Below are 11,768 nucleotides of genomic sequence, written 5' to 3'. Positions count from 1 at the left end.
GTAATACGAATGTGTTACCAAACAAGCTTCAAAAGTAAAAAGGGAAATTCTTGTAAACATCTCAAAATTGATTTTAAATCTATAAGGAAATGAACTAACGAACTAACCATTTGTTCAGCACAATTCACAGACTATTCTGTAACCACCACTAGAATCCATTGAATAAGAGGGAGAGAGCAACAATCTCACCTTGAAGTAGAAAAACAAGTTTCTTAAAAAGTTTATTTATTTATTTATCTGAAAATGCTGTAAACGCAGAGTCTAAAATATCCTTTGATGCTCGACAAGCTGGTACTTTCCTGCATCGTCGCAGGACAACGATCACATATGAATGGTGGAAATGAAATAACAAGAGTTAGGCTCCAACTTAGTCTCTCCCCCATATGTTTACACAGGATTGATGGGAGTGATGTGCAAATACTTGTAACCCCCCCCGTCAGAGCCTACAGGTGGATGCTGGGGTGGTGGAGGGGCTGGAACCACTGGTAGCAATACTGCAGAAGCAGTGCGAGCAAAGGGGATGATGGGATATTTCTCTCTGCTTAAATAGACCACCTGATAAGGTGGGGTTGTATTATAGATGGTTGTGGAGAGTGAGGTTTGTCACATGATGTATGTCACATGATTGGAGCAGCGCAGCCCGAGTTGCCTGCCTGAACTAGCTCGCAGGCGTAGCTCCATTTATTACCTGAATGAAAGTTAATTTGTTTGAGATTCCACAAAGGACAGAAGGAAAAAACTTGCAGAAACTGTTCGAGGTAATTTGACCTGTATTTTACTTCAACAAGTAGTTTTTACTTATGCCAAATATAGTAGAGAGGCATCCACTTAGACAAACATGTTAAAAAATATAGATCCTTTTCAGAATAAATAGAATTAAATAAAATGTAGGAATGAATACAACCTGAGGCAGTTTCTGGTTGAATTTAACCCTGAGGCTAAAATTTATGCTTGGAAACAATCTGTATTTTTCATTTATAGTATTTATTTTTACTATATTAATACTTTTCCTATACTGTGATGTGTCAAAAAAGGCCACTAGATGGGACCAGAGTCTCTAGTATAAGCAATATATGTTGCGCTTCTAAAGGTGCTTTATGAAACAATTGGAGGAGCTATTCTACTACTAGCCAACTATTATTACGACCACTACTACTTCTTATTTCCCTGTCTTTGTCCCAGTAAGCCCCCACAACACCAGGACCCTCAAAATGAGGTCGCTAGATGACATTCAGTCATTCTTTTTGTTATACTGTTTGTGAATGGATCTTTCCTACTGGGGCATATTAAAATGGCCACTAGATAGCACCAGAGCTTTCACTACTGTACTGGCAAAGACTCACTGGGCTCAATATCTCAAAATCTATCTGTATTCAAATGGTTGTACATGTATCTGAAATATCATACTGCACAACTCTGAAAGTGTACGTCTTAGGAAGTTGAAGTTAAATGCTGTTTTAAAAAAGAGCACTTAACACGCATTTCTGCCAGACAATTACGGTCGTGTTTAGAGTCCGATTTAACAAATTTACTTCTCCTAAAAAATATTAGTTAATAACAAAAATCAAGATAAAAAAAACAATTGATTCATTGTTCTTCTTGTTCGGCCTGGCAAGAGTTAAGGAAAGAGGTTTACAGACAACAATCAGAATCTGTTTAAAAGGAGACTGTTGACGATGTAGAGAACCTGATGATAATGCTGCTGCACTGCATGAGGGAAACAGTCAGACTGAAAGAAATGTAGAACCACCGTAATCAAGATTATAATAACAAAGTGTCATGAAGGATGTGAGGATGTTACCTCGTTGTGAAAGATACACATAAAGACACATTCAACAAAGTATATTTATCAGTTTGTATTTCACAGGCTATCTTAATTCAGATTCCACCACAACAACATGGAGCTGTTTGACATTGGTTCAAACTTAGATAGTGTACATCCATATCTGCATCCAATTGTTCCCGGCTCACATTTCTTAAAGATTCACAATTTCTTAAGATATACACAAAAGATTTGTAAAGACACCCTGTCTTGCAATGTGAGAGAAGGTGAACATTTTTTTTACTTGATCCGCCCCCTTAATTAAAAATCGCCCCAGAAGTGAATGAGTTCTTCCATGGCCCAGACCTCACCCTTCTACGAGACAAACTGACAGGGGTGAAAACCCTCATAAGAAATCCTGGGTCCTGGTTAGAATCCAGTTAATATTATCATTCCTTCACCAGAGAAGTTCCCTTGAGCCCATTCTCATCAGTGAACCAAACTAAAAGATAATTTGATCAATGCTCTTATATTCAGTGCTATTGATCCCAGAACCACTTGGTAAGAGAATGACTAGCATGGTATCCTCTGTTTTTTTGTAAGTAACGACAAGCTTTGCAGGCATGGTCTCTGCCGAACTGTGACTTATAAATTCTATACCTCTTTTTCCAGTCAAAGTATCTCATGTATTCGGTCGTATTCTGGCCTAGGTGAAGGAGCCTCTCTGCCAGCTCCTTTGGAGAGGAAAAGTCATCGACATGAATGAAGGAGTCACCTGGGATATGATCCTCGTAGTTTTCTCTTGAAGTGCCAAGAACTACGGGTACAGTTCCAAGTTTCATAGGTTTGTATACCTTCTCTGAGATATAATCTTTGTGCTGAGAGTTTTCAAAGGAGAGGTAGAATTTACAACTAGATAGAATGCTGTCATAGTTTTGAACATCTACAGTTTTGCCAAAAGCCTTCCCATAGGTTTCTATCTGGATGTGTTCTTTCAGTTTGTTGTAGTACTGAATTCTTTCTAGCCCCTTTTGCCAGTGGCTCACAATCCAACAGACCAACTTGTCCTTGGTTGGCAGCTGGAAACTCTCCACATCAGAGGTTTGTGGCACCAAAATCCCATAAGGCACTGGGATATCTGAATCTGAGCGATAACAGGATGTCAAGTTGAACAAGTTATCAAGTCCGGGTAATTTTGCACAGTTTGAAGGTGACTCCATGTTTATCCAAACCCATTTCTGAAACCAGGGACGTGGCTCACTCGGCAAGTTTTCCAGATTTCCATGAATGTCCCTGTGGTGGATGAAAACCCCGTGGGCTTCGTGGTAAAGAGACTTGTCATCGGTCAAGCGGCATCCTTTATATTTGAACATATCGCAGGTGAGTGCGAATTTGTAGCCAAATGGCCACATCCAAATCAAGAGAAGAGTATCAGGCTCAGCGTCCACCTGCACGTCCTGGATCCGCTTGGGACCATCGGTAGGTGCTTCAACGTGCTGCTCCGGGGAACGCTTTGGGTTTGAGCCCTGGGTCTGTGCTTCCACAGGGCACACACAAGAATTATTGCCTCTCTTCAGATAATCACTAAAATCAGTGATATCAATTTCTGACTTGTAGTATGTCAAAGAAATTACCAGGAAACACACCAACAGTAAGCAGCCGAACCCAATTTGGCGCGGACGAGGCATCTGGCAGCTTGAGAGGGACATGGCTCACCTCTGGAGAGAGAAAAGATCTGGTTATAAAAGACAGAACATTTGATTTGAAAACATTTTTTTTTTTTATTTGAACATTTCTGTATGAACAGGTTGTTACTCCAGCTTGATTTTGAGCCCACTAATCAGTTAATATAATAACTATTTTTTTTTCAACTTCTAAATCTGCCTTTAACAGTTTCAGCTTTTCTTTCTGAAACTGTAAAAGTGACCTGCAGTAATTGTTGCGCCACTTGGTGGTGTTATTGGACATTTTCTTTACAAAAAAAACCTTATCATAATACCTGTGTCCTTTCTCAGTCAATCGTTCAGGAGTTTAAATGTTGTGCGTGGCTGCCTGTTACGTGCCGTGTTGTGCTTCTCTCTCTCTCTCATCTCCTCCAGGTGGGTTGCTCTTGAAGCACCTCCACTGGCACAGCTGGGGCCACTCTGGAATCAGGGTGTGGCCGATAAAACCCTGAGCAGAGGGGTCATCTGGCACCAGTGGGCCAAGCAGCAGTTTGGAGAAGCTGCGTGTGGATGTGCTGTGTGCAGGCGCTGGCGTTCGGGCTGTGGAGCTGTTTCCAAGGTTCCTTTTGAAGTCATGGACATTGTTCCTTGTTAGGTTTTTGCTGTGTTTCTTTTCCCCCTTCTGTTTTGGGAAGGGTGTTTTGTGTTCACCCTATAGTTGTTTAATAAAATACTTGTTTCATTTAAAAGCATCCTACTGGTTTCTACTTTTTGGCCCGGTTTGTTTTTTAATTGTTTGTCCCTCATGCCCTAGACGTCTTAGGGACGTAACACTACCAAATGACTTGTTTTTGGAGAAAGTGGCAAGTCATTCCAGTTGCATACGTACCCATGTACCATTCCAGACCATAATCCGGCGCATGCTATGCTGTGATGTTAAAGTCCTTTCCATGTTCTTTTTCCTAAGATGAAAAGAAAGTCTATATTCCTGAAGCTACCTCATCACTAATTGTCATATTTACTAATATACATATATAATAATACATTTTGACTGCTGACATTTTTAAGCCTCAAACGCAAATGACCAAACTATAATGGAAGAAACTAATAACTAGAGAAATGCATTATTGAACCTAACATTGAACTCAAATTAGATTTTACACCTAAAGCAAAATGGGAAAAGATTTTTCTTTCTTTCAGTTTAATAAACGGGAAGAACATACAGTTTGAACAATTTTTTTTTTAATGCTCCATATGTTCTCAATGAGAGGGTCGCACAAGCAGAAAGAAAAACAATAATCACAGCTTTATTCGGCACAATTTACAAGAGACGGTCAGAATTTCTTCTGCGCATTAAACCAAACTGCTCGGTACTTTTACAATTTAAAATGTACATGTGAGTTTTATAAAATGTATGAAAATTGTACAGAGACTCCATTAAGGTAAAGCTAGAAACGTGAAGCAACAGTCTCACCTTAAATTAGAAAAGCACAGGTAGATAATGACTGTGACGTCCCCCTCTCTTTAGTGTCTCTGTCCAAGTCTCGTGTGTCTAACAGGAATTTCAGTCATGTCATTTGAATATTGTCACCAAAATGATGTCTTCTGGTTTATTACGGTGGCCACATGTGACTCCAGATTCCCACTGTTCCACACCAGATGTGTCAAGTAGATAATATATTGACAACAAAGGACAGGATGCATAACGAGTAACTCCACTTAAACAGGGTATGTTTAGAGGTCTGCGTTTACAGTTGAACAGGTTCCTCTCTCTCGTTTGAAAGGTATTTGCCAACTATCTGTTTTACAAGAACATTGCGAATCTTCAGCTTAACAGATCTAGGCTTGAAAAGTCAAAAAGAATCTCCTTCCCTCACGTCTCTTCACCTGCCCGAACCAACAGTCATGTTGCCTGTATTATTTAGCTTGATTGATTTTAACACCTTCCAGCCACTAAGTGCCAGTAATGCACCGTAGGCTGGATGCCAATCGCCTCTGAATAATAAGAAGAAGAAGCCTCCCAGCCGGCACTGCTTGAATTTTCCCACATGAATCTCTGTGAAGTGCAGCCGTTCAGGTGTATTGGTGATGGCATGCCCGTGAGCTAAAAAAACGAAGGCACGGGCATGTCAGCCTTCAAGGGCAGAAGACTACAGCTGTTTTTCATAAGGACGGTGCTGTGTGCACGTTATGTTCTGAAAATGTTGTGTGGCCGAACGTCCAGTGTTAAGCGCCACTTTGAGAGCAAAGACGAGAGAAGTTTCAAAGATCAGGCAGACAAGGGAGAATCAATCGAACGTGCAGTGTCCAGGTATGGGAGCAAGCCAACTCTCTCAAAGTCTTTGCCACTGCCAAAAACTATGAGACTCAAGCAAGCTTTTGCAATTCTGAATATGAGTGTGGTTGGTGGGGTTAATGACAGACTTATTATTGCAATCATAATGAGATAAACATGTTTCTTTAAAGTGTTGTTCTATATATAGCCAATATGGATGGAATAAAATGACATGTTTGTTGTAAATATTAATGTGGTTCAATAATAAAACTTAATGTTAAAAATAATGTTGAAATGGCACACTAATTAACAAGAACATTTCACATTGGCACTTATTGTCAAAAAGGTTGCCGGCCCCTGCTCTAGCCCACGGAAAAGCAAACTGGTGCTTGAAAGAATTCCCATTTGAACCAGCGCCGAACCAGCACGAGCACCAGCCATGCACTTGACATAGTTCCTGTGCAAGTGGAACACGATCAGGTATTTCAGGTTTGATGTCATTGCGAGGGCTGACCACTGAGGTACATAATAATGAAACGTGACATAAGGAACAGGATTTATTGGTTTACTGCCCCACCTCAGGAGACGCTGCCACAGTGTGTGCTGTGTATTGTAAAAGCTTAAAAAGTTATTAAAACAAACTTAAAATCATGTATACAGGGCGTTGCAATAATCCAGGCGGGATAAAACAAAGGCATGTATTAATTTTTCTAAGTCTGGGAAAGATAGAACCAATTTGATTTTAGAAATGTTTCATAGAAAAGTAGCAGGATTTAATGATTTGGTTAACGTGTGTTTTGAAGTTCAGATGAGAATCAAATGTGACACCTAGATTTTTGGCTGTAGTTTTAATATATTAATATCTCCACGATGTTACCTCGTTGTTAAAAATACACATACAGACACATTCAACAAAGTTTATTTAGCAGTTTGTATTTCACAAGCTATCTTAATTCAGATTCCACCACAACAACATGGAGCTGTTTGACATTGGTTCAAACTTAGATAGTGTACATCCATATCTGCATCCAATTGTTCCCGGCTCACATTTCTTAAAGATTCACAATTTCTTAAGATATACACAAAAGATTTGTAAAGACACCCTGTCTTGCAATGTGAGAGAAGGTGAACATTTTTTTTACTTGATCCGCCCCCTTAATTAAAAATCGCCCCAGAAGTGAATGAGTTCTTCCATGGCCCAGACCTCACCCTTCTACGAGACAAACTGACAGGGGTGAAAACCCTCATAAGAAATCCTGGGTCCTGGTTAGAATCCAGTTAATATTATCATTCCTTCACCAGAGAAGTTCCCTTGAGCCCATTCTCATCAGTGAACCAAACTAAAAGATAATTTGATCAATGCTCTTATATTCAGTGCTATTGATCCCAGAACCACTTGGTAAGAGAATGACTAGCATGGTATCCTCTGTTTTTTTGTAAGTAACGACAAGCTTTGCAGGCATGGTCTCTGCCGAACTGTGAACTTTCAACTTTATACCTCTTTTTCCAGTCAAAGTATCTCATGTATTCGGTCGTATTCTGGCCTAGGTGAAGGAGCCTCTCTGCCAGCTCCTTTGGAGAGGAAAAGTCATCGACATGAATGAAAGAGTCGCCTGGGATATGATCCTCGCAGTTTTCTCTTGAAGTGCCAAGAACTACGGGTACAGTTCCAAGTTTCATGGGATAGAATACCTTGTCTGAGATATAATCTTTGTGCTGAGAGTTTTCAAAGGAGAGGTAGAATTTACAACTAGATACAATGCTGTCATAGTTTCGATCATCTACAGTTTTGCCAAAAGCCCTCCCATAGGTTTCTATCTGGATGTGTTCTTTCAGTTCGTTGTAGTACTGAACTCTTTTGAAGCCCGCATTCCAGTTGCTCACGATCCAACAGACCAACTTGTCCTTGGTTGGCAGCTGGAAACTTTCCACCTCAGATGTTTGTGGCACCAAAATCCCATAAGGCACTGGGATATCTGAATCTGAGCGATAACAGGATGTCAAGTTGAACAAGTTATCAAGTCCGGGTAATTTTGCACAGTTTGAAGGTGACTCCATGTTTATCCAAACCCATTTCTGAAACCAGGGACGTGGCTCACTCGGCAAGTTTTCCAGATTTCCATGAATGTCCCTGTGGTGGATGAAAACCCCGTGGGCTTCGTGGTAAAGAGACTTGTCATCGGTCAAGCGGCATCCTTTATATTTGAACATATCGCAGGTGAGATCGAATTTGTGGCCAAATGGCCACATCCAAATCAAGAGAAGAGTATCAGGCTCAGCGTCCACCTCCACGTCCTGGATCAGCTGGGGACCATCGGTAGGTGCTTCCACGTGCTGCTCCGGGGAACGCTTTGGGTTTGAGCCCTGGGTCTGTGCTTCCACAGGGCACACACAAGAATGATTGCCTCTCTTCAGATAATCACTAAAATCCGGGAACTCGATTTCTGACTTGTAGTATGTCAAAGAAATTACCAGGAAACACACCAACAGCAAGCAGCCGAAGGCAATTTGCCGCTGACAAGTCATCTGGCAGCTTGAGAGGGACATGGCTCACCTCTGGAGAGAGAAACGATTTGGTTATTGAAGACAGTAATTTTAAGTTTTGTTCCATTTTTTATTTGAACATTTCTGTATACACAGGTTATGACTCCAGCTTGATTTTGAGCCCACAAATCAGTTCGCTACAAACATGAAGCAACAGTCTCACCTTGATGTAGAAAAAGCACAGGTAGATAACAATGACTGGGATGTCCCTCTCTCTTTAAACTCTGGTTACAGTTCGACTCGATTGTTTTTTTATAAGGCAAGCTGTCACGTCACTCGTAGGAATGTCTTTTGATCACCATCACTTGGTTTGATGGCAGTGCCCACATTGGACTCAGCGCCCGCAAGGAAAATGTTTTCCCAACTGGATATGGCATCTAGATGATGTATTTACAATAAAGTACAAGATCTATAACAAGAGATTCAGAAAAACACTTAGATTTTAAGGGGCAAAAACAGCATACGTTGAGGCTCTGTGCACTTCACAGAGTAAAACTTAGGTCTACAGGTTGAACAGGTCTCAACCATGTCCTCAACAGTCATTTGTCACATCACCCATTCACTATCAACCGTGCCCCAAATGTATTCAAATTTCAGTTTGGGTGCAGTCAAAATAATCTCCTCTACTTCCCCCTCTTCACCTGCCTGAGTCAACAGAGTCTACGTAATTTACACAGCAGACAGACTTCCTTTACAAAATCTGCAAAAACTTTGATTGTTCGTCTGATTTCAGCTTTCAGTGCATTTTAGAATTGATTTTCAGATTTTTTTGCAGATTTTCAAGGTCCTCTCTGTAAGTTTTGGATTTTAAGACCTAGCCTTAGGTCCTAAGTGAAGGACCTTCTCAAAGGTGACTGGGCCTGTTCTGTCAGAACTCCCACTCTTTGGAACTTTGGAGTCCAAAGAGTTTTCTAAAATTTGAACCGAGTCCGTTGAAAAATTGTAACTGTCAACACATCATAACCCACAATCAGACACACACCGCTCATACTGCATTTACAGACACTGATTCAATGTTTGTTGTTCAAGCAACACTGTAATTTTGTGACCAGCAGCGCCCCCTGCAGCCACATGTGGTTATTCATTCTGCTGGGCTCCAAATTCAAGAGATTAAGAGTTTGTTTCATAAAGGAAATAAAAAAAACATCAATAACTTGTTGAACGGTGGATAATACCCATGATCCCCAGCTTCCTGAACCAGAAGTTTAGAATTCTTCATATTTAAAAAGTTTCCTCACTGGATATTGGGGGGGGGGGAACAGCTCTGTGGGAAAAATGAAACAGTCTGATCACTCTTGAAATGCAGCAAATCCTAAAACAGCCTGGAGACACAATAAAGGTACAGTAGCCTGAAAGTGAGCAGATGTGCGCCACCTTGGGGATTATTCTAATTTTGCAGCTTGTTCGAGAGGAGAAAAACTCTCATTCTTTTTGTTATACTGTTTGTGAATGGATCTTTCCTACTGGGGCATATTAAAATGGCCACTAGATAGCACCAGAGCTTTCACTACTGTACTGGCAAAGACTCACTGGGCTCAATATCTCAAAATCTATCTGTATTCAAATGGTTGTACATGTATCTGAAATATCATACTGCACAACTCTGAAAGTGCACGTCTTAGGAAGTTGAAGTTAAATGCTGTTTTAAAAAAGAGCACTTAACACGTACGGTACAATTACGGTCGTGTTTAGAGTCCGATTAAACAAATTTAGTTCTCCTACAAAAGATTAGTTAATAACAAAAAATCAAGATAAAAACACAAATGAACTGTTCCAGGATTCATTGTTCTTCTTGTTAGGCCTTGCAAGAGTTAAGGAAAGAGGTTTACAGACAACCAGAATTTATTTAGAGGAGACTGAGTTAAATAGTGAGAAACAGGTGTTATTCTTTCATCTTAACCCTTTGATACACAACATGGGTCAAAAGTGACCCGTATTCATTTCCTCTGTTATTTTATGCAGGAGTGTTTCTTTTCTATATGTTTGAAATAAATGTATTTTATCATTTAATATTCTTAAATAATCATTTTCCTTTGTCCTTTCTTTCTTTATAAACACACGTAAATTTTGTATTTCTCCATCACTTTTACACACGTGGGTCAAAAATGACCCGTACAGTATGTATTCACTACGGATCAGCTACCATTCATTCCACTTTTATTTTACAATCCATTACTAGTGAGAAAGAGAAATATATATATATAACGAAGTACACACTGAAAAAGCATGGTATGTTTTCTTTTAGAGTGGAGTTACACAAATTAGCCTTTTGTCCTGTTTCATCATCACCCATTTTCTCGATGTTTCTCCCACACAATGACTGTCACTCCTTAGCTACCTTTCAGAGAGACTAAGTAATGCATCATATTTACATGTGTGCAATTAGCAAGACACAATAACATTCAATTCAATGCCTTTATTGTCATTGTACAGTGCACAATGAAATGAAGTGTCTCCAGTGGATCACACATATACACACACATCAAAAACAGTGGATCACATACACACTTAAAAAAACAGACATGTAAAAACTATATAAATAAGTTTAAAGTCAAGAGTTAAAAACTTCAATTGCACATGTTCTGTATTGCACTGTACAAAATGTGTCACATAATGGCAGTGATATGACATGGCTGCCTCCGTAGAGAGGACCCGCTCCATATGTAAACATAATTATAATATAATCACTCTTGACATGCAGCGAATCCTAAAACAGCCTGGAGACACAATAAAGGTACAGTAGCCTGAGAGTGAGCAGATGTGCGCCACCTTGGGGATTATTCTAATTTTGCAGCTTGTTCGAGAGGAGATGCTGCATGAAGAGCAGGATGAGGACGAGGAGGAGGCATTTCTTGGTCTTGATTCTGAGTGTGAAATCTCTGATGCTGAGGACCTAACCTTTGGGTTTTGATGGCGACTCATCAAAATTTGATGCCAAGCCACGGTCACACCATTTGAAGAAAACTCAAAAATCAAGGTAGTTTTCATCTCCATCTTTATAAGATGACACTCACTGATTTTGACGTTGATCTGATGAAGCTGTAGGAGGAGTTAGTTAAAATACACAAACGGCCAAAATGGCCACAAAGTCCAAAATGGCCGACTTCCTGTTGCGTTAATCAAATTGGTGCCAGGGACTTTTTTTTTCGTCCGGTCATGATACACGTGCTTACCGAATTTCGTGAAGGTACATTTTACCACAACCATTTAAAATTACTCCAGAATACGTAATCTTTTATCAGGCCTGACGCGCCTGCGTAGTTTGGTGAGTTTTCTTTGTGAAAATTGCTATTCATTTTCCTGAATAATCAAACGAAAAGCAATAGGGCCTTCGCACTGTCGGTGCTCGGGCCCTAACTACTGGTATAATAAGGAGTGTTTGTCATCTTGTCACATCAAACAGTCTTCTTATTAGGCTCCTTATAATAACCTAATTCATCCTTATCGATCATCATGTAAAAATGGGTAAAAACAAGAAAAGATTTGTGAGCATGAAACTTTTAACCCGGACGAAATGTGTACA

General features: G+C 40.0%; 2 protein-coding genes across 4 annotated transcripts; both read right to left on the bottom strand.

Annotated features, from left to right (window-relative positions):
- Positions 1 to 1,841: 1,841 nt before the first annotated feature.
- On the bottom strand, positions 1,842 to 3,840 carry LOC118101583 (4-galactosyl-N-acetylglucosaminide 3-alpha-L-fucosyltransferase 9-like). 3 transcript variants are annotated; one of them, XM_035147494.2, is made up of 3 exons: positions 3,762 to 3,840; positions 3,397 to 3,480; positions 1,842 to 3,294 (listed from the first exon to the last, which is right to left on the bottom strand). In XM_035147494.2, exons 2-3 carry the CDS (start codon positions 3,469 to 3,471, stop codon positions 2,302 to 2,304), a joined length of 1,068 nt encoding a protein of 355 aa, XP_035003385.1. In that variant the 5' UTR covers positions 3,472 to 3,480; positions 3,762 to 3,840; the 3' UTR covers positions 1,842 to 2,301. The 3 variants fall into 3 exon arrangements, with proteins under 3 accessions (XP_035003385.1, XP_035003383.1, XP_035003384.1); XM_035147492.2 differs by having other exon boundaries at positions 1,842 to 3,480; XM_035147493.2 differs by having other exon boundaries at positions 1,842 to 3,497; positions 3,762 to 3,837.
- A 2,780-nt stretch (positions 3,841 to 6,620) lies between these two features.
- Positions 6,621 to 8,251, bottom strand: LOC118101620 (4-galactosyl-N-acetylglucosaminide 3-alpha-L-fucosyltransferase 9-like). Its single transcript, XM_035147532.2, has one exon. The coding sequence runs from the start codon at positions 8,246 to 8,248 to the stop codon at positions 7,079 to 7,081; it is 1,170 nt and encodes a 389-aa protein (XP_035003423.2). The 5' UTR covers positions 8,249 to 8,251; the 3' UTR covers positions 6,621 to 7,078.
- Positions 8,252 to 11,768: the final 3,517 nt, after the last annotated feature.

This window comes from Hippoglossus stenolepis, chromosome 22 (assembly GCF_022539355.2).
Source record: "Hippoglossus stenolepis isolate QCI-W04-F060 chromosome 22, HSTE1.2, whole genome shotgun sequence".
NCBI lineage: Eukaryota > Metazoa > Chordata > Actinopteri > Pleuronectiformes > Pleuronectidae > Hippoglossus > Hippoglossus stenolepis.
This window is presented reverse-complemented; position numbering and strand designations above follow the sequence as displayed.

Coding starts and splice junctions, on each gene's coding strand:
- LOC118101583 (XM_035147492.2), bottom strand. CDS start 3,471: ATGTCCCTCTCAAGCTGCCAGATGCCTCGTCCGCGCCAAATTGGGTTC.
- LOC118101620 (XM_035147532.2), bottom strand. CDS start 8,248: ATGTCCCTCTCAAGCTGCCAGATGACTTGTCAGCGGCAAATTGCCTTC.